General features: G+C 34.5%; 3 protein-coding genes across 3 annotated transcripts; 2 read left to right on the top strand and 1 right to left on the bottom strand.

Annotated features, from left to right (window-relative positions):
* Positions 1-737: 737 nt before the first annotated feature.
* LOC125816099 (uncharacterized) lies at positions 738-7,763 on the top strand. Its single transcript, XM_049495694.1, has 8 exons — positions 738-1,170; positions 1,849-2,025; positions 2,113-2,211; positions 2,872-2,982; positions 3,581-3,712; positions 4,136-4,273; positions 5,081-5,290; positions 7,118-7,763. Exons 1-8 carry the CDS (start codon positions 787-789, stop codon positions 7,514-7,516), a joined length of 1,650 nt encoding a protein of 549 aa, XP_049351651.1. The 5' UTR covers positions 738-786; the 3' UTR covers positions 7,517-7,763.
* Positions 7,764-8,739: 976 nt separating this feature from the next.
* LOC125815950 (protein NRT1/ PTR FAMILY 6.2-like) lies at positions 8,740-12,568 on the top strand. The gene is made up of 5 exons (XM_049495530.1): positions 8,740-8,898; positions 9,011-9,104; positions 10,661-10,878; positions 10,957-11,839; positions 11,929-12,568. The coding sequence occupies exons 1-5, from the start codon at positions 8,896-8,898 to the stop codon at positions 12,459-12,461; spliced, it is 1,731 nt and encodes a 576-aa protein (XP_049351487.1). The 5' UTR covers positions 8,740-8,895; the 3' UTR covers positions 12,462-12,568.
* A 2,536-nt stretch (positions 12,569-15,104) lies between these two features.
* Positions 15,105-21,077, bottom strand: LOC125815671 (proline--tRNA ligase, chloroplastic/mitochondrial). The gene is made up of 11 exons (XM_049495201.1): positions 20,727-21,077; positions 20,051-20,107; positions 19,572-19,682; positions 18,672-18,758; positions 18,465-18,578; positions 18,181-18,387; positions 17,130-17,267; positions 16,623-16,784; positions 16,063-16,262; positions 15,643-15,726; positions 15,105-15,534 (listed from the first exon to the last, which is right to left on the bottom strand). Exons 1-11 carry the CDS (start codon positions 21,066-21,068, stop codon positions 15,393-15,395), a joined length of 1,644 nt encoding a protein of 547 aa, XP_049351158.1. The 5' UTR covers positions 21,069-21,077; the 3' UTR covers positions 15,105-15,392.
* Between the last annotated feature and the right edge of the window lie 1,302 nt (positions 21,078-22,379).

Below are 22,379 nucleotides of genomic sequence, written 5' to 3'. Positions count from 1 at the left end.
AACTTATAATTATGATTATACTCATTATAAATGAAATTTTTTATTTATCGAAGAATTAAAACTATTTCTTTTATGTTTTCTTCTCATCACGTAATTTTGAAATGAATATTTATATCTTTTTACTTATTTTCTACAAAGAACAATAAAAGAAAAAATCATTACTCATGATTTTGGATATTTTACGGGACGGATAATGATAACTTAACTATAATCTTAAGTCATATTTCTCTTTCAACAAATACTTCCTAAATTTTTAAATGGTGTTTATTTGATGATTTTTATTCTAAAAAACATTAATAAATCAGTAAAAAATAAATTGAGGTTCTAGTCACTTGAACATCTCATATTTCATCAAGATAATCCAAAATAATTACATTATTCCGCAATAAATATTTTAATAAAATAAATACAATATAATATTTAATAAAAAAACTTATATTAATATAATATAGACAATAAGTTATTTAACCAGGAGCTACATATACATATGTATATACATGTTAACTCAGAGACATGTTCATCTTTCTAAAGTAATTAAAATGAAATTAATGTCTAAACACGATTTTATTTTTCAATCAGTGAGTGCATCAACGTTGACTACTTGGTTAATCAAATCAACACGCCACTTTACTAGTACGAATAAATATAATCTGTCATTTGTCTTTTGCTCTTAAATTTAATCATTTTTCTCGTAATTACCGCTTTCTTTTTATTTTCCTCTTTCTCTCCAACGAAACTTTCTTCTTTTTCGGAAAAGCTTCACTGATATCTCGTGACAATTTGGAAATGGCGACTTCCGCCTTCAAATCTACTTCACGTAGAGGAACCGCCAACTCCAATTCAAATTCTTCATCTTCCAAAGCTCCTCCGTTTGTTCGAAAACGATCATTGAGTGTAAGCGCAATTTCCAGAACTTCGTCAAAATTCGACATTGATTCAGAATTCTCCAATAAATGCGATAATCCTCTCTTCTGCACCGAGAATGACAAAGGTAAACTCAAGGAAAAGGATAATTCTGGTGTTACGAGGAGAAGTTCAGTTAGTGATGTTGTGGAAGAGAGGGGACGGACGGTTACCAGAGACTCCGGTGTTAAAACTGGTATTGGGCGGAGTGTTTCAAGAGTTCGAGGTCGTTCTGTGTCCAGAGGACACTACGGATCTGCTTATGAGGTTTGCAATTTGTGATTTAGAGTATTAGATTGTGGAAATTTTGACTTTTTCTTTTTATCATTTGTTCTATTTTTGTACGGAATGGTATTTTGTCTTTGCAACTAGGAGGTGAATCTGAAATGTTATGTCTAAATTGGAACTTGGAAGTATAGTATGTGTTAACACTTGACATGTGGTTGCTTGTCATAACTTAAACTGGTCGTTGTAACTTGTATGATTTACTGCTGATTGAAATAGGCAGAGAAAATAGATGAAGGAAGTATTTGACCAAATAGTCCTCCACCTTGGCATATGTAGTAGTATGGTTGATGCAATGCCATGGTGCTCAAAAGTAGTAGCATCATTTTCAGTAAAAGTAGCCAACTGGCAAGGACTTGGTGAACTGTTATTACTATTGGATGTGATTGGGTAGTTTCTATATGGATGCTATTCATTCTGCTTCACAAAGGGATATGAATAATATCCATTATCGTTGAGTTGACTTTGAAACGGGTATTATATATGATGTATATGTATTACAGAAACCAAACATGTATTTTGGAAGTTGTCTCCTATATATCTGTGACCTCTGCTAGATTTGAACTTGCTTTTTTCTCATTGTTTTAGTGTGTCAGAATCGTATTCAGGTTGGACCCCTTTTACGTGCGAGATTCTTACTTAAATTTAATATGATGGTAGAGTGAAAAGGAGCTGCAATCAAACACCGTCCAGAGAGTTTCATCGAAAAAGGTAGCTAACAGTTCCAAAAATACCAATATCGTTAGAAATGATACTGATAAAATCAGCCAAGCCAAGAGCTCACAAGGAGCAATGAGGCGTGGTCAAGTCACTGAATATTCTGAAGATGATTCTGCTGTGAGTATAATTTGTGTGGTAGCACAATAACTATTTTCAATTGTTTTAGGCTGCAGTTGTGATCTCAGATATTGTTTTCTTTTACAGAGTAGTCTGCATATTCCAAATTGGGAAGATGGAGTTTCAACATGTTCTTTGTCCGAAGCCGAAGAGAAGACCATAAGAGCTGTTTGTGAGCAAATGAAGGTGAGCATATTGTATTGCTGTCTATCTAACTATGTACTTATCACCTCTCTTCTTCAACACTGTTTAGAGAGTTTGTTTGTAGCGTATGTCAATAGAACTTTTTAGAGAGTAGTGCTGTCTCCATCAGTTGGAAGCGAGACAACTGGAAGTGGATTTTCACATTTCTTTTCATTTTACATTGATTATTGGTTAAAAAGCAAACAAATATTTCTTTAAAGACAGGAAGTTCCGAAACCTAATTCAAGCAGCACTCCTTTACTGCTTATGCTGTATATTGATTATACACCTATATGATCGGGAAAAACAAAAAGCATGATAGCTGAATATTTTTTTTGTGGTTCTAGTTCATTTTTGCTCAAGAATATTCAATAGTTCCATTTTCACTTGTAGAGGATGAACTATATATATATATATATATATATATATATATATATATCTACCAAATGAAAAGTAAAAATCATTCTCTACTAAAATGTATTGACGTTTGACTTAGGCGGAAACAAACTTTTAATGTGATATAATTGGGGGACAAGGATGGGAACTTCAGAAACCAGGGTATAATCTTGTCAAAGACTGAATAGTTAAGGAACAAAAAGCTTGATTTCGTCATTTCTGTAGAAACTCTATGTAACATGGTTTTGTATCTTTATTATATTTCAGTCAGTTCAAAGTGACCAGTGGGGTGCTGATACTGCTACTAGCGGAATATATGAGACTGTTCGCTCCGAAGTGAGGCGTGCTATTTCCGATATTCAGTCTGACCTTGAAGATGTAAGTTCCAATGGTATCATGGATACAAGAATAACTACCTCTCAAGGAAATGTCCTGGTATCTGATGGTATTCAAACTGGCTAGTGTCGGCACTAGTTATTTTAGCTTGTCCTACTTGAGGATTTTTGATTAACATTTTTCAAATACTTTTCTTTTTTTGGTAAGTGCCGTCTTACAAATCTGATTCTGCAAGGATGTCAGTCTTATTTTTGTGAAGATCTTCAAGTTATTACTTTGATTATGCATGTTGCTTTTTGATCCAGTTTGGTCATTAATATGAATATGTGTGTGGCTATTTAATCCATGCGTCTTTTTAATTCATTTTGGTAATTGATACAAATATGCATGTGGCTTTTGATAACTAGAGATAATGGAAATCAAAAGACTTGTGGAAGGTGAAAGCTTTTGTCTGCAGAAGAATGTCTTATATTCAATGTCACGTTGGTCATGGAAAAGTTCTGATTAATGTATCTTCAATTTTTTTTTCTGGGATAAAGATTAATCTATTTTCAACTTAAAGCATGTACTGTTGACATGCATGCCTTTTACTTAAAAAGTTGTCTCTCTTACATTTTTCCTTATTTTGCGTTTATTTTAGGCTATCCGAAGGAACAATGTTAATGCTATTACAACTGCTAATGTTGCTGATAACCCACCTAACTTGGTCAACCCTGAGGCTGTTGAATTAGTGTCAGATGTTCGAAGGGAATTTGCCAGAAAACTTGATGAGGTGATTCTTTCATTGACGATTGGTAGAGGGATAATTCTTTTGGCCATTCTTATATAGAGGGCTTCTGTATCTATTGTTAAATGTGAAGATGCACCAGTTTGTGTTGTTTGGCTCAGTTTTTGCTACTTTTCCGGTTGGCAATAGGGATAAAACTAAAGAATATTTCCTTTGTCAACAAAAATAAAATAAAATAAAGAATATCACAATCTCGCAGTTCCTAATGCGAAGAAGCTTGAATGCATACTAAGAAGGACTCCGTTTTCTTGGGGTTCTTTAGAGGTCTGTCATGGGGAGTACTCTTGTATATTAGGCTTCTGCATGTGGAGTGTCTCAAAGTTATGACTGTAATCATATTTTCATATTTTTCTCTTTCTATCTCCTTGTCATTCATTGCTGAAGTTTGCTGTTACATAAAATTTGCAGTCTGAAGAGAGGGCTCGAAAACTTCGATCAGATCTTGCTGTTGAAGAGCATCGAGGCCAGGAGATAAGCAGGATTCTCAAGGAGATACTGTCTGATCCAAAGCCCTTACCTCCTCAGAGATCTCGTGCAGGAAGAAAAGTAGGTTTTCTTAGTCTTTTCCTTCTCTATCTCCAACTTACATAGAAAATAGGAAATAGAAGTGCAAAATTTAAACTATACCTGTGTCCTGTTGATGTAGCATATTAAGTAGGTAGACTTGTTTATTTTGCAGTTTTAGTTACCAGGGCATCCTGGATGCTATGAGAGAAAACGGAACTATTAATAGCAGTGGCAGTGTGTATGCAGTAGCATATGTAGAAATAGGTGCAGCAGGGTTCTCGTTTTCATCCTCTACCTTGAGATTAAGGGAGTTTCTGGCCTTTTCGTCTTCTCGTCTTGCTTACCCTAGACAGTTGCCACTTCTTACAAGAATATCCTTGTTCATTCCTTACATTTTTCTGGCTCCTGGCAGAAATGGAGTAGTGCTACAGGACTGCTATGCGACAAGAAATCATATACCAAAGTGAAATGCAAGTTTTATAAAATTGTGAGACCCGTATGGGTCTATGTTAGCCAGAAGGTTGAACTTATCCACAAGAGGTGTTGTAGAAATGTGGAATTTAAGATGGATATGCAGTTTTACAAAATTAGACTAGATTAGCAGTGATCGCATCCGCCAGAAGGTGGAAGTATTACACATACTAGATAAAATGAGATAAAGTTGCTTGGGCATGCCCTTTTGTTACTTTCTTTCATCTTTCCTGTCATTCAACTTCAGCAATTACTTAATGCATCTTGACCTCATGGCATAGACATCTAAACAATTTAGAATGAGTCTTCTGTCCCTTGATTTTTTGACCTCTTACTATGTATGCTTACACTCTTTGTCCTTATATTTCACTGCAGAGAAGTAATGAGAGGAAAAAAATGACAAAACGTCTTACTGAAGAAGCACTGACATATTTTGATGAGTGTGTATCCATATCAACTTTTGATAGCTCTGACTTCTCAGCACCAGAATACCCATCGCATAGCTCTGTTGGAGCTACTACTACAACTGGTGTAGCTGTTCCTGTCCTACTAGGGAGTCCAAGTGCTATGTCAACGTCTTTCCCGGTAAGTTACTCCAACTACAAACATGTTCCTCTCATTGAAAGGGTGATGTCTGTGAAAATGTAGGTTCCCTGGGTATCAATCGGCACATATGTACTTCACTGTTCATTTTGACTGCGAAAGTCATCTTAATAACTTATATAATTACCCAAGTAGTGTAGACTGCAATTCAAAGACTCGAAGTTACACCCGTGTCTTTCAGTAGATACCCTATCATTGCTGGTTATAAGGCTCTATCTGCAGCTGATGGAAGTAGAGTTGACGTCATTTAGGTTGGTGTGTTTTGCGTTACTATACGTCCCTCTGTTTGAATTGATGATGTGGTGTGGTTTGACTGGGCACCAAGTTTAGGAAGGAAAGACTTTGGAACTTATGGTCTTAAACATGCCATGATATTTCTGTGGCTATAATGGAATATCATTAAGGGTAAAATTGAAAGTTTTTAGATAAATAGTTTCCAAATATAGAAAGGTATTATTCTTTTTGGAGAGTAATAAGGAAATAGTGCCATATAAAATGCTAGGGAGGGAGTATTGTTTAGTGTACCTGCAAATCTGCAGACATGCCTTGCATTCTTGAGTCATGATCCATAGATTGGATTGGTAGACAACAAGGTTGAAAAGAGAACAGAGGGAGCATGTTATAGTTTTGTTTTGTTGAAGAAGAGACTCTAAACAGGCACATCAGTTTATGCCGAAAGTGAGATGAGAGATTGTTAATGCCGAAAGTGTTTAGTCAAATTAATGTTGACCAACTTGAAGTTGAATAAAAATGAAATAGAAAGACAGGTGAATATAAGTTTTACGGGCAATATTGATATGGGATCCACAGTATGATTTACGCGAGAATAGTTCTTTATTACGACTAAAAAAAGGAGGAACATTTAAGGCATGATAGTATTGTACTCTACTGTTTGTACCATTGGGAGATTGACTGATGCCTATTTTGCTTCATCTTGGGGATCCAAAACTTTTCTTCTCAAATTTATAAACCCCTCATGGGCTTTGGTCTAGAGGTATGAGTACGACGTGTGATGTATGGATTAGGTCACGAGTTCGAACTCTTCCATGTAAGTAAAGTTGATATAAATGTGGAGAGGGGTAAAGGGGTGGATCCTTGTTCCACTGAGTTGCAAATCATGCGTCATTAGTTCTCGGGGATTTCTCGGTTGTCCAAAAAGAATTTTGTTGACACCTCATAAATCCAAATCAAGAACATTTCTTCTCACTTAAAACTTCAATCAATAGGGATTGAGATCACATTGGAACTAGACAATCACTTTTTTTTTTTATGAAGTAAGTAGCTCATATACTATTGCTTTGCAAATTCAGTTTTATAAGTCTCCCTAGATTATATCCTGCCCCTTGTGTAGATGGAGATACAACTTCCCTTGCAACTGTCCCTTTTTGTTCCTTTTCAGTGAATTTATTTTTAACTCGCGTAGGTTGCAGATATGATGAGCTTGTGAGATATTTAATATGAGATTTGATATGCCACCTCCATAAGCCTTCTTTGTAAAGCATGAATGTTGATGCATATACAATGAATAAAACACAGCTAGCCTCTGGCAGCAAGCTCTAGCATTCTCTGGTCTAAAGTCCCATTTCACTTGTTTATTCATCACCTTGGGCAAGCAGACAAAGCAACTTCATGAAAATACACATATGGTCATGAACCTATGAATAGAATACTCTTTTTCCCCCCCTTCCCTACCCTTCCTTAGTCATAGACTCATAGTCACACAATAGGAAATAACGTCTTAAAATACAGTGAAGAATCGTGATGGTTGATTACAATTTAGTCATACATAAAGTTGATTTCTTCTAACAGATAATAGCTGGCCGCATTCAGAACACAGATAGTCATGAAGATTCAAGTTTAACCGCTAACAGCTGCAACAATGAACCTCTACTGTATCAAGTCTCGCAAAGAGGCAGTGATCCAGGACAACAATCTCAGTTCTCTTTTGGTCAGAAGTCACCAGAAAGCAATCAGGCTCATGATGACTTAAGGAGTTACATCAAGCATTTTGAGAAAGATACAAATAAAGATGTGTTCAACTCGGATAGTGCCACAGCCTTTTATGATGCAAATGAGTACAAATTGCAAGGTCATACAGAAAGCTTACTATTTGGCAGGGTAGCCTTCAGAAACAGGATAAATTCTGGAGGTTTGCACCTGTGCAATGGAGGTTTTCCAATTACCTGTTTTCCATTTGGTTTTACTTGAGAACTATGCGGCCTTTAACAAGGTTGTCACTTTTTGTCAAAAATGTATTCAACTTTTTGAAGATTTAGAAGTAACTGTAGAAAATCAGAGAAAGAAAGAAGAAATGGAAGATCGAAGATAGCTAATTGTATACTTTTTAACACCCTGCAGTTTCTGGTTGTAAATAGGTTCATTTGGAGCTTATATATCAACTTTAATTTATATTCTTTTATCTGTAGGTATTACTTTGGAATTTACTGATAAAAGAACTATTCCTATGGACTACTTTTCTTTTGGCAAGAGACTTTGAGCTCGAGTATAGTGTATCATTATTTTTACTATTTATCTTAACAATGGGTTGTTCTTTTAACATTTAGTATGCACAAAAGATACAAGTAAATTTTCTCTGTCCTTGAACTTAAAAGGCAAATAAAACACACAACTCACAAGCAAACAAGACGTGCCTAAAAATGCCTACCACCCCTAAAACAAGATCCTGTTATTACCCAACCAAAGCGCGTTGTTAACAATTCATCGATTAGTGTCCAATCCAAAGAGGCCAAGTATTAAACGAAAGAGTACATAATTAAATTAACCAAAACAGTACCCAACCAAACTAGATCAAGAAATTTGGATGTGACGTTGAATTCAACAGACAAACTTCTCAATTATTATTTTATAACCACTAATTGCCTCCAAGACAAGATAATGGTGCACATTGACTTTAAAGTCTTTTGAAGCAATGGTGAACTCTAGAACATGGGTCAATACATATCCATTATTTATTCCATATAAAGTCTTTTATCAGTATTATCACTATACCTGATGGAGAATAATTCAATTTTCATAGTGATCATTATTAGTAGCTTCTTGTCAAGTACTATATGTTTATGTCCATACAGAAAAACAATGGTGGAAAACAAAAGATGTTAGCTTTTTATTTCTTCAAGTTGTGGGGTAACAAAAGCACTTAAAAATTCAAAAAATGAGGAATGGGACACTCTCACAACATCCAAAACCAATGTATATCATCAATTGGATACACCAAAAAGGAGGTATTGCATGTTCCAGATTCTCTTTGGCACCAATATCTATCTATCTATCACCTTCCCACTTTGTACAAATCAAAATCAACTTTAAAATATCAACCTTGAGAACCAGATAACTAAATTATATCAATCAAAATCCTAGAACCTTCCGTGTTAAAATGGGATAGGCCTAATCCTAACACCAAACTCTGTCTTTTTAAATTTTGTATAGTGGGGGGGTCACTTTACAGTGTAATTACAAATCTTTTGCCTATAAAAAGGATGCAACTCACAAGCAAAACCAAGTGTCAATAACAACATAACATTATTTTCCCAAGGCTTACTCACTTTTCAGTAGTGTTTGGAAAAGAAATGGTACTAGAATATTTACTTTTATATCTTATTATTATAGTCAATGGAGATTCAGTATTCTTCTTTTTTTATATAATCTCAGAATAACTTGTTTCCAATATGTGTTTTACTACAGATGAGTTGGACAGTTGCAGATGCTGTTAACTACAAGGGTCTCCCTGCTGATAGAACTAAAACTGGTGGTTGGATGCCTGCTGCTCTTGTTCTCGGTTAGTATTAATTCCTTCTTCCATATTTTCAACTCTAGTAGTAGTACTCTTTGAGGTTAACAGTTGACGAGAAAAATGTACCACGTGAAATTCCACAAGTAGGGTCTGGGGAGGATAGATTGTACGCAGTCCTTACCACTACCTCATGGAGGTAGATAGGATGTTTCTAAAAGATCACCATCGGCTCAAGTGCAACAATTCCACGTATAAAAACGAAGAAAACATAACAGATAATTAGAGAATTAATGCCAAACCTATAAGAAAAGAATATGAACAACAAGTGTAGTAGCCGAAACACAATAAATAGATGGCGATATATCAAAAGCTAGAACTACAAGAATACAATTATAATATAACATCATACACAAAACTCCACTACCTACTAATCTTCTACCACTAATACGCGAACTCCAGATGTCCTCGGTAATCTGAAGTTGCGCCATTACATTCGCCATGCACAAAAATAGAATGAAAAATTAGGTTAGTCATAAGGAGGATGAAAAACAAGCCTGCTTCGTTCATACAAATGCCATGAGATGAAGTTCCACCAGAATCAGTATATCAACTTTTCCCCTCACTAAGGAATGGGAATATAATCAAATATTATATTTAGTACTATCATATTCCAATATTTTGTGGGTTTTAAAATATGTTATATACTCAAATGTAGTAGTATAAAGATTTTTAATCTCCTGGATGATTTAATTACAGCCTACTAGCTATTCCCTCCATCTCAAAATTAATAAGTGTCACTTTAGCAAAAACAAAATTATCCCAATGTCACTTTAGGTATTCAAGACAAAAATTAATACTCCGTGTGCTTTTTTAACTATACCTTTATATTTCATCTACTTAATAGTGTTCAATTTTTAAGAGACATTTATTAAATAAGGATAATTTCATAAACTACACATTATATTCACTAATTTCTTTATGACAATTACTTTTGTTAAACTGACATTTATTTTGAGACGAAATGAGTAAAATTCTAAAACATCAATATTTTGTGGGACCACCTTTTGATATGCCTTTTGTCATGTCATTTTCTGCTTGACGTATCATAAAAGTAGGGAGATATCCCTTTCTCTTTTTCACTTGCATTTTTCACACCTTTTTTTTTTTTTTTTTTTTTTACTCTTTAGTGTTTTCTAGAACCCGAAAAATAAAGGGAAAAATATTTGACATATATCTGAACTTTAACCGAAATTGTTGTTATAATACCGAACTTTGAAAAAGACCTTTTACCCCTCTGCACTATTTAATAGTTTATTTTAAAGTATATATGTGTTTACGTGGACATCATAAATATTGCATCATTATATATAGTAATGTGTCCACATGGGCACATACATACCTTTAAAATACATTATTAAATAGTGCAGAGGTAAAAGGTCCTCAATAAAGTTTTGTATTAACAACAATTTCGACCAAAGTTGGAGTATTTTTCCAAAAAAAAATAGTCATACTTAAACAAGAAAAGAGGACGGGAACTTTTATTTAGTTCAATTTGTAAATGGCGATGCATAATCGAGATACTTAATTATTGAATTTGACAGGAATTGAAATAAATGAAAGACTTTCAACAATGGGAATAGCAGTAAATCTTGTTACATACTTGGGTGGTACAATGCATTTACCAAGTGCAGCATCAGCCAATATAGTCACAGATTTCATGGGCACAGCTTTTCTCCTCTCATTACTTGGAGGTTTTCTTGCTGATTCTTTCCTTGGCAGATACAAAACCATTGCAATCTTTGCTCTTATACAAGCACTGGTAAATTAACTAAACAAATATTGATCGATCGTCTACTTTTAATTGTGTTGAAAATAATATTTTTTAAATTTGATTCAGGGAACTGGCATGTTAACTGTGACAACAGGGTTGCCACAGTTAAGGCCACCTACTTGTCATCCTCATGACAAGTACTGCGAACCGGCAAATGGATTTCAGATGGGAATACTATACTTGGCTTTATATCTAATAGCATTAGGCACTGGTGGATTAAAATCTAGTGTGTCTGGATTTGGGACAGATCAATTTGATGAGAAAGACGAAAAGGAAAAATCACAAATGGCGTATTTTTTCAATAGGTTCTTCATATTTATAAGTATTGGAACATTGATAGCAGTTACAGTGCTTGTTTATGTTCAGGATGAAGTTGGAAGAAGCTGGGCTTATGGTATTTGTTGTATATCTATGGTGATTGCAATTATAATCTTCTTCGCGGGTACTAAAAGGTATCGGTACAAGAGAAGTTCAGGAAGTCCTATAGTTCAAATATTTCAAGTTATTTTGGCTGCTACAAGGAAAAGGAAGATGGATGTTCCGTATGATGTTGGTATGCTATACGAAACGAATCCAGAGGGTTCAAAGATTCAACACACTGATCAATTTCGGTGTTTGGACAAGGCTGCTATTGTAGCACAAGGTGATTTTGAGGATCATGATTTGAATCCAAATCCATGGAAGTTGTGCACGGTTACTCGAGTGGAGGAAGTTAAAATGATGGCTAGGTTGATCCCAATTTGGGCTACAACTATCCTTTTCTGGACAACTTATGCACAAATGATCACATTTTCAGTTGAACAAGCTGCTACTATGGAACGTAACGTTGGCAAATTCAAAATTCCAGCAGGCTCTCTTACTGTCTTTTTTGTCTCTGCCATCTTAATCACTTTGATTATTTATGACAGATTCATCATGTCACTATGGCAGAAATTGAAAGGAAAACCAGGTATATATACACACATTCAAACACAACATTTAATACGTATGAATAACTTGTGAGTTAATTAATTACTACTACTTGTTTTGGTCATGCAGGTTTTACTAGCCTTCAAAAAATGGCTATAGGACTTGTGTTGTCTACAATGGGAATGGGAATTGCTGCTTTAGTTGAGATGAAAAGGTTATCAGTAGCAAAGTCTACGGGGCGTAACATATCAACATTACCTATTAGTGTGTTCTATTTGATCCCTCAATTCTTTCTAGTTGGAGCAGGGGAGGGATTCATATACACGGGGCAACTCGATTTCTTCATAACACAATCACCAAAAGGGATGAAAACTATGAGCACTGGTCTTTTCTTGACAACACTTGCTCTTGGTTTCTTTGTTAGTAGTTTTTTAGTTTCTATTATCAAGAAGGTCACAGGAGGCATTGGTGGTCATGATTGGCTTGCTGATAACATAAATTATGGAAGGCTTGATTGTTTCTATGGACTTCTTGCTATATTGGGAGTCATAAACTTTGTGCTTTATCTATTTTGTGCTACATGGTTCAAGCCAAGGAAAGCTAAATCTGCTATAAACATGGAGATTATCAACAATGGAAATGTAGTTGAGGACAAGTGCTAGGATTTAGCTTATAAATGTTCTCAATTTATTGCCTTTGGTGTTGATTGTATGATTTCACTTTCCTTAGCTATGTTACTTTCCTTTTGATAAAACATCTATTTCATGTCTCCGTGTCTTTGTAATACTTCAAATGCGGAAATAATATCTCAGATGGTCGTTCAACTAATGGTTCTCAACTCAGAAAGTTGCTCAACTAATGGTTATCAACTCAGAAAGTCACTTAACTTTCTTATATGACGTCAAAGTCACTTAATTATCAATATTTTACTTACAAAGTCACCTAATCTATTTAAATTGATTTTTTTTAATTAAAAAAATATTGAGATGAAATTTTTATTTAAAATCGAAATGGTAAGATTCTCCTAAATATCTAGTGGGATTTAGTGTCTGAAAAGTTAAATCAATCAATCTAAAGACCAAAATGTGGAGAGCTTTCAACTTGATCCTCTCAAATAAGATGAAATGAACACCACAAATTATGGCAAACTATTTAAAGTATAGTACTAGGTTTGATAATTACGTAAATAACAATAGATATTCCATTTCTATCCCTTTCAATCAATTTCTTGCAAAAGTGATAGGCACAATGGTTTTTACTTTCTTAGATTTATAGTTGATATTAGTGATAATTGTACACATAAAAAGGTAGTTAATTAACACTTACAAATGTAATTAACCATGACATGGATGTGATATTCCTACAAAGTGATCTTGTTCTACACCAAGGTGTGGAAAGAAATAGAATTTACTCTCTCCGGTGATGTATAACTTGACACACACCTTTAAGAAATAATAAATAAAATGGTAATTTTACTTTATCACCCCTAATTATTATATCTCATCTAAATATTACAAAATGAATTGTATTTAATAATAAAAGTAAAATAGGTATAAAATGATAAATTACTCTTAGTTTTACACCGGCGTTGTTGTCAATTTTGGGTGTGCAATGTAATCTAATCATTAATAAAGCACTCTTAATTATCAAGACATGTCGAATGACTTTTCCATCGTAGAATCCATACTTTATTCGACATTTTTTTCCTTATTACCGACGAGTAGAATGACCAATCAAGGCAGAGGCGTATCCAGGAGGGGGTCACCGGGTTCACGTGAACCCATGCTTCCCTCTTGAAATCATATATAGTAGTGTTATATTTTTTAAAAATATTTAAATATAGATATGTGAACTCACACTTAAAGTATTATACCGTGCGATTATGTTGGGTGCACCTCTCTAAGTGAGGTTAAAAAATTGAATCTTTTAGTTATCTTGTTTTATTTTCCTTTTTAAAATTGGGTAATGTCTCTCTAAGTGGTTTGGGTAGGTAAAAATAACTTTGGACCTATAATTTTAAAATTTTAATTATTTTTAGTGATAAGAGCCTAAATGTTAAATCGATCAAATTTATATCTTAGATCCACTTTTTTGTAATAGTGCACCCATCATCTCAAAATCTTGGATACGCCTCTGATTATCAAGGCATGTAAAAATCCCCCATTCTGAATTTGTCACTACATTCTCAATAAAAGACGAGGTATGACTAGTTAGAGAACGTGATAGGAACGAACACAACCTATTTACTGATACGCCTTTCTACTTTTAATACGTCATCCTTCAACGTATTATACGCCAATTATAATAACACTTCTATTTGTTGATATGTTTTTTTTACTTTTATTACGTCATCCTTCTACGTATTGTACGCCAATGATAAGAACACTTCTATTTGTTGATATATTTTTTGACGTTTAATACGTCATCCTTCTACGTACTGTAAGTCAATGATAAGAACACTTCTATTTGTTGATACGTTTTTTGACATTTAATACGTCATCTTTTTACGTACTAGTCCAATAAACACTGATATTCATTGATACACCTTTCAGATTTTAACACGTTATCCTTCTACATACTAGTCTAACGACCAATGAGAAAACGCTATAAGATCACCAATATTCATTTATACACCATTTCATTTTTAATACGTCATCCTTCCACCTAATAATTAAACAACTAATCAGAAAATTGTATATAAACACTTACGCTCATGATTCACGTTTTAATATATAATACGTCATCCTTCTACGTACTAATCCAACGACTAAACAAGAAAACCATACAGGGAAACTAATATTCATCGATACCTTTCAATTTTTAATATGTCATCCTTCTAATAGGATAATTAATGCATATAGATCTAATAGGATCCAAACCATCCACGCATACCACGTGGTTTCCTCCTACAACCTACATGGTTATAGCAAAATGGCGCTAAAATTAAGTTAATTTTTTTTCCCATCCGATCAAATGTCCGATATCCACATCAAAATTCAACTAAATTCGAATTCGCGTCGTAAAATTTTATATGATAAGTATTCCCTAACTAAGACGACAAATTAAGTTAAATTTTACCATATCTAGTTAATGCGCTTTCATTTTATTTTCCTTCCAACTTTTTTGTAAGAAGAAAACATTTGTGTATATTTGATTAAAATAGTACAATAGATTGTACTGAAACTATAATAACAACATATCACAGAGAGAGAAACTGAATCAAAATCCTAACAAATAACTTAAGATGTCCTATGATTGACTCAGTATCCTTTAGGTAGGTCTGTTTGCACCAGAAACAAAAAGTCTAAACACGAAGAAGAAATGAATAGAAATAATTTTGTTGCTTGATGGCAGTTACAACTTTATGTGGGGTGTGCTTTTATAGCATAATGAGTTTACAAACATGATTTCGTAGCTTCGGGCGGGCACTCTCACTTCTGCATTCTTGCTGATCTTAAATATAACAGGAAAACTATACCTACTATCACTATGAGTGTAACTAGATCTCCAACTAAAACGACGACAATAAACAACAAAATTTCTATTGATGCACTTTAGCATCATCGTGCACGGTAGAAGAAATCAAGAAGCTGCTAATAAGATTTGGCAAATATTGCAACTTCATCTGCTGAATTGCCTGTCATCAGGCACTTCTTTGGTCCCTCAGGCTGCTCAAAAGGGAAACATCTAATGGTTGCACCTGTTTCTTCTTTCACCTTCGATTCTTCCTCGTCACTGTTTTTAAGTATGGCATCAACACATGAGTCCCAGATTACCGACAAAATATATAAGCAATGAACTATAGACACTGGACTCAAAAAGAAAGTATAAGACGAGGCTTACCCAGCTGACCAAGGCCCCCTTGCCCATTTTCCTTGAGCTATTGCCTCCTTAAGCTCATCATATGAAGACACGTCCACAATGTTACTGGAATAGTATGATTGTGCAACAGAAAATCAGAAAGAAACTCAATATCCAACAAAGAGAGATGCATGAAACGCAGACGCTAAAGTCTAGACCAAATGGCAATGCGTAAATCTTTTTGCTTACTTGGAAATCACTAGAAAATAGTAAGCAACCCTACAAAACTTTTTCTAGGAAAACATTTTCCTTCCTGTAAAAGGTTATCCAACTAATGGTACAAATTCTGAAGGAAATGTGTCCACTACAAGTTATCATCAAAGATGAATGGAAGAAAGAGTGTACGGCATAAAATGCAGTTCATTGTATTGACAGCAAAATAACAAAATGGTTAGAACTTACCTATCACGAAAAGTTGTTGCTCTTTCCAAAAGGGATGATTGAACCTCATTCAACTTGTCTTTGACGTAAGCCACCAGGGCGGACGGCTCCATGGATATTCCAAAAACTTTTCCTTGCTTTCCAGGAATATCTCTTCTAGAGATGACCAGGGTTCCACTTGAAACATCTCGCGGGCCAATTTCAATCCTCAAAGGGACTCCCTACATAGGAGCAGGGTGCATTACAGAGTACTATCAAACAAAAAACTTCATGCTTGTCCCTAGTGATGGTGGCTGATAAAGCCTAAAACCATGTACACCAACTTTCAGCACAGATTATATAATCTTAATCCAAGAAAACTGTCAGGACTAGGAACTTGATGCAAGGAAGAGAAATTGCATCAGAAACTAAGGCCTACAACCTCACAAGCATTTTAGAACTGCCAGTGACTAAAGCACCTAATATTTACTTGATGAAACACTAAAATGCATGTTTTCTCAGTTTTATTTTGGTAGTCATTTCCTCTGAACTATAGGTTATTATCTTGTAACTTCAGAATTTCTACAGAGGTCAATACATACCTTCATTTCATAGTAGTTGAATTTCCAGCCAGGTGTTCTCTGATCAGAGTCGTCAATCTTCACTTTTATCCCTGCAGCTTGTAAAGTTTCTTTCACTGAGGATGAAGCAGTCAGAACTCCAGCCTTCTCATTGTCCTTCTTCCATATTGGGATAATAATGACCTGGGAGCATTCAACAAGAAAATATTCAATCATCATGACCCACAAGCCGAAATTGCTATCTACAGAATGCCTTTATATGCATTAGTACACAAGATAAAGGAAGAAATACTGCTAGAAATCCAAAATAGAACACATAGCAGAGAATAAACCAGACCAACTCAATTTTTGTCCACCCATTTATTCAGAATTTCCTATTATTGTCATACTACCTGAGCATGGTGTTTCACAATCAAAACCTTTAATGCCATCACTCAACAAATAGACCAAGAAGTCACAAAACCTGAGACAATTACTCAAAGCTTGCTAGATATGAAAATTAACCAGTTAAAAGGAGGTTTTAGGAACCTGCACAGGTGCCAGCCTCGGGGGTAGCAGTAAGCCAGCATCATCCCCATGTGTCATGATGATACCTCCCACAAAACGAGTGCTTATTGCCCATGATGTCTGCCAGACATGTTGTCGTTGCCCATTTTCATCTGTGAACTGTTAAAACATTAAAACTGTTATACTAAAAATAACTGGTTAACAAAGAGGGTGCTAGAACTTCAAGCAATATAATTATAGAACCAAAACAGAAATTTTAGTACTTCACAACGTTGGCATACTATACATGAGTTGTTGCATGGTAAAAGTGATGTCATGGGTTGGTCTCAGAGGAAATACATATTGGACTATGAAAAGGAATCACAGGAAATCACACAGAAGAATCCAAAACACAAATCTTGCAGACTGTCACCAAAGAGAAAAAGAGCAGGCCAGGGTTTTGGTAGTCATCAATAAGGAACTGCACGAATAAACATCTCCAACTTTTATCATTTACTTGTCACTTCAGTTTGCAGCAATCAGTATTGCCATGTTGACATTAATTCTTAGAAGTGCAAAATGGAGACTCGAGTATAAGAGTTGGTAATTTCGACACTTGTATGATTTTTTGACAAGGATAATTTTGACACTTGTATGATTTGTGATCAGAAAAATATCAGTAATCTTGGAGGAGACAAGCCATGAAATTTGGAAGATAGAGAAGTTGTAACACGTAAATCATAAGTGAAAGCCAAAGACAAGGGACATACGTACTCTCCGATATCTGATTGTTTTATCTTTTTAAAAAAACATGACTTTAATGAATATTAGATCTCTTGGCTCAATCGTTTAAAACTACGCCAGAAGTTCACTACTCTGACTCATCCTAACAGTTAAAGAGCACAACCCTTGGCCAACCCAACCATGTTTGACTGCTGATATTGAAGCATGTTCAACAGCAACATGATACATTTCATACCATATAAAAACTGAAATGATACTTAAAGCATATGAGAATTCACTACAAAGTGCCATAAATACTTTGACTGAAGGCAATAATCAACATATTCATATTGTTACATTCCAAATTTACCTGTGTTCCAAATGCACGGGAGAAGTTCTGACCAAGGTTGTGGCTTGTGCCTGCCTGTAAAGCCTTCCTATCTCCCATCATTGCTTCAATTGTATAGGTTGTTGAAGCACCGGCAAACGTCTCCACCCTCGATTTCCTACCTGCAATAACAGGTATTGCAGCTTGCTCATAAGCAAATTTTGTATAAACATCGATCATCTGCATTGCCTGAAGTACAGCAAGTAGCAATGTGTTATATAAAAACACTAACTGGAGAATACTCTGCATATAAAAAAGATAAAAACCTCTTCTTCTGCCTCTTCTGCAGTAGCATGGGCAGTATGGCCCTCCTGCCAAAGAAATTCAAGCGTCCTAATAAATGGTTTAGTTCGCATCTCCCATCTCGTGACATTTGCCCACTGAAAATACATAGAATGAGATAATATGATAATTAGAATAGTTTCACTTCTTAGAGGTAACACAATAAAAATGATGGATGTGATTGAAAGAACCTGATTGATCATGAGAGGAAGGTCACGGTAACTATGAATCCACTGAGTAAACATATGATTCACAATTGTTTCACTAGTAGGTCTGACCTGCCAGAACCTCAAGAAGGTAAAACATCAAACCCATACTCAGATCATAATGTTGAAATACAACCGGCATTGAAGATGACATATCTTAAATTACATTTTCTTTATTTCTCAAGAAAAATATTTCACAAAAAGATGACGCTCCCATTTGTCTATATTAATTTTTCACTTTTTATCAAAACAACATTTGGTTATACATTGGAATGATTTTTTGAAGAAAAACAAAATTGAAGAGTTTCAAGTTTGGAAGAGTGATTTTACCTGTTTTTCAAGTGGAATCTCACAAAGTTTTCAACTTTTTTTCAAGTTAATGCATGTCCAAACACAACTTAATGTCCAAATACTCTTTCAACTTTCTTCAAGAGTTCAAGTACTACTTTTTTTCAAATATCATATTTTTTGCGTCCAAACGCCTTCTACACATCTTTAAAAACTAAAATTTTAACTGGATATTTTCAAACATTGACTGTTATGCCATGCTGGCCTTTAAAGCTATTTGAAATGTGAAGGCTGCCTGCCTATGTTCAAGAATGGAGGAATTTATTTTCTTCTTCTTGGTTTGGATGGACCAAATCAGCTACACTGCCAAGAGGTGGAGGCATTTTCAATTTTTCCTTGACTAGGTAAGGGTCATATTTACTACTTACCAGCACATGTTTTTTCCTTTTCCACTCCCCTCAAATCCCTATTATCGTGGTACAACATGGATAAAATAATACCTAACAGTGCACACACCCTTTTACTGGCACACTATACTAGAAATGTCAACAAGTAGCAGAAAAGTAAATAAACATGATAGAGGATAGTGACACTTACCACAAGCTTTTCTTCAAGTTCTTTTCCTCCTCCAACAGTAACAAGAGCTAATTCTGGACTGAAACCCTCAACATGACTAGCTTCTTTCTCAATGAAGGAATACGGTATAAACTGAAATAATAATTGCATGAATGACACATGATTAGACTAAAATAGCAGACATAGATATCCAATAAAACCACAATATTAATAGTTTTGAAACCGTAATCAAAAGAAAGATGTCATGTTAAACTGTCATAATACTCTCCCTAGACGAAGGCGAACATTTTTTTCAAAGCAGATGAATTTGCTAGGGAAAGCCCACTAGTTTCATCTTATACAACAAGATACATAATAACTCAAACATCAACCAATAGACAACTCCTGATCCACCGGGTACCAAAACATCAATTTTCAAGTCAAATTCATAGTTACTAATTAATGAAAGGAGAAGAAATGTCAAAAGATGATGACTCCGCATGTTGAAAAAGTAACTCCACCTGAGGGAAATACATGTTACTGTGTCCAGTTTCCTTAAACTTCACATTCATGTACTCCTGCACCAATCAACAGTTAACAAACTCAATCAAAACAAAGCTCATAAAATACATTCAACCAAACAAAAACCAGACAGAAAAGAAAGAAGTTCCAAACTGAACAATGGGGCTTCTATAATAAGATCAAACCATCTAATCTTCAATTCATGTTGGACATTAGTTCCTTATTTTCTAAAAATGCAATCTTTACCTACTCAAAAACTATAAAAGTACTTAAGCCACAATTTTCAAAAATTACACATATTCAAGAAAATAAACAACCGGTAATTGAAGCAAATGCAAGAATCCCCCGACCCTGTTCGCAAGAAAAGAAGAAAATGCTCAGGGTACTCCAAAACTGTTAGTAAAATACAAACACATTGAGGGAATTCGTTTTCTTTTTTATTGCAAATGAACAATAGGCTTCGATAATATGGTCAAACATATTACCCTCTACGTTTTGAATTCATCTCAGGCCTTAATTCCTTACTATTTTACTTAGAAGTACTAAAACCCCACAATTTCAAAAAATTAAAGAAATTGAAATTGCCCTAAAGAAATACAATTATTTAGCATTCAATTAGTAACATTACCATGTCAATATAAAGGGAATTGAATCGATGGATAATTGAAAGGATACCTGTATCGCTTCCCATATAGCATAACCATAGGGTCGAATAACCATAGTTCCACGAACTGGACCATAGTCAGCAAGCTCCGCATTAGCAATAACATCCAAATACCAAGCATTAAAGTCCTGGGAACGAGGAGTTATCACTCTGTCTTTGTCTTTATCTACAACTTTCCCCTTTCCATCTCCGAGTTCTGGAGCTACCACTTTCTCGGTGGTGCTCTGCGCCGAGAAAGGTCGCCGGAGTGGTAACCGGAGGTGGTGTTTCAGTGGAAATATCGCCGGCGACGACCTGACGGAGGAGGAGGAAGTGAAGATTGAAGTGAGAGCGGGTAGCCTTAGAGCCCCCATTTGGATTTCTTTGTGAGTGGACTCTGGCCAAAGGACTACTAAAGGCCTTTAGATGAGGAAATTTAGAGAAAATCACCAAAATGGTACCAAATGTTTGAGAATAAGGTCAAAATAGTCCCTTTAGTAGTAGTAATAAGTTCAAAATAGTCCCTTTAATCTTTAGGTTTGTCGAAAGTTGACACTAATAAATTGAATTAATTATTTATCGAACTTTATTTGTTAAATTGGATAGGAATTACGCAAAATAAAATTAGGAAATTAGCTACAAGAGATACAATTTTTATAGTTTATGTTATTGTTTTGTTTGTGGGTAAAAATGTTAAATTTATTATCAAACTATATGAAAATTGAAATGGAATAGATTTACTCTCTTCTAATCGTTGGGGTTAAATTATTTAAATATGTCTTCAATGTAGGGGTCAGATTTTGCCTATAACCTATGCAAATGGGGAAAAAAAGTTTGTTTTTTTATTTTTGAATGATAAAAGCTTAGTATCTAGGGGTGTGCAAAAACCGATTTAACCAATACACTGAATAAAAAAAATACTATTGATTTATTGATATTGGGTTATTGGGCTAATGGTTTTTGAACGGTTTTGCAAAAAAAATTATTAGGTTATTGGTTCGGTTTTCGATTTTATGATTTTTATTAATGGTTAAACCGATAACCCAATAAGACTATATTGTTAATGGTTAAATGATTGTTACTTTCATACTTTTTGTTAATGGTTAAACGATTGTTACTTTCACACTTTTTCCTTTGAATATGTCTAGTGTCTAAACTCGAAAGAAAAATGATTGTTACTTTTATGATTATTACTTTCATGTCAAATGCTGGAAAAATCATATGGTTTATATGAAAATTTTCTTATCGTGTATTTAATATATATGAGTATTTTCTTATTGATTAAACCGAAAACCGAACTGTTAAGTACCATAAACCGATTAACCAAAAATCGATAAGAAATATGTTATTGGTTTGGTTATCGATTTGACGTATTTACAAACCGAAAATCGATAAACTAAACCAATAACACATAAAACCGAACCGACCGATGCACACCCCTATTAGTAACCGATGATGTGATATGTTACAAAATTAATAATTAATTTTTAAAAAATAAAAAGTAAATTTAAATTTTTAGAATGGTTCGTGAGTAGAATTGACCCTTCGCATCATTCCAGGGCAAATTTAAACCTTCCTCCTAAATTTGAGTTTGAAGATTTTTTATCCTCCTTTGTCTCATCATTATATTATTCCCGTTATCCCACTTTCACCTACACCTACACCTACCATTCCAATAATTGTAT

Source organism: Solanum verrucosum, unplaced genomic scaffold (genome assembly GCF_900185275.1).
Source record: "Solanum verrucosum unplaced genomic scaffold, falcon-dt-bn FXZP01000261.1, whole genome shotgun sequence".
Taxonomy (NCBI): domain Eukaryota; kingdom Viridiplantae; phylum Streptophyta; class Magnoliopsida; order Solanales; family Solanaceae; genus Solanum; species Solanum verrucosum.
Note: the sequence above shows the minus strand (reverse complement) of the source record. Positions and strands in the feature narration are given on the sequence as shown.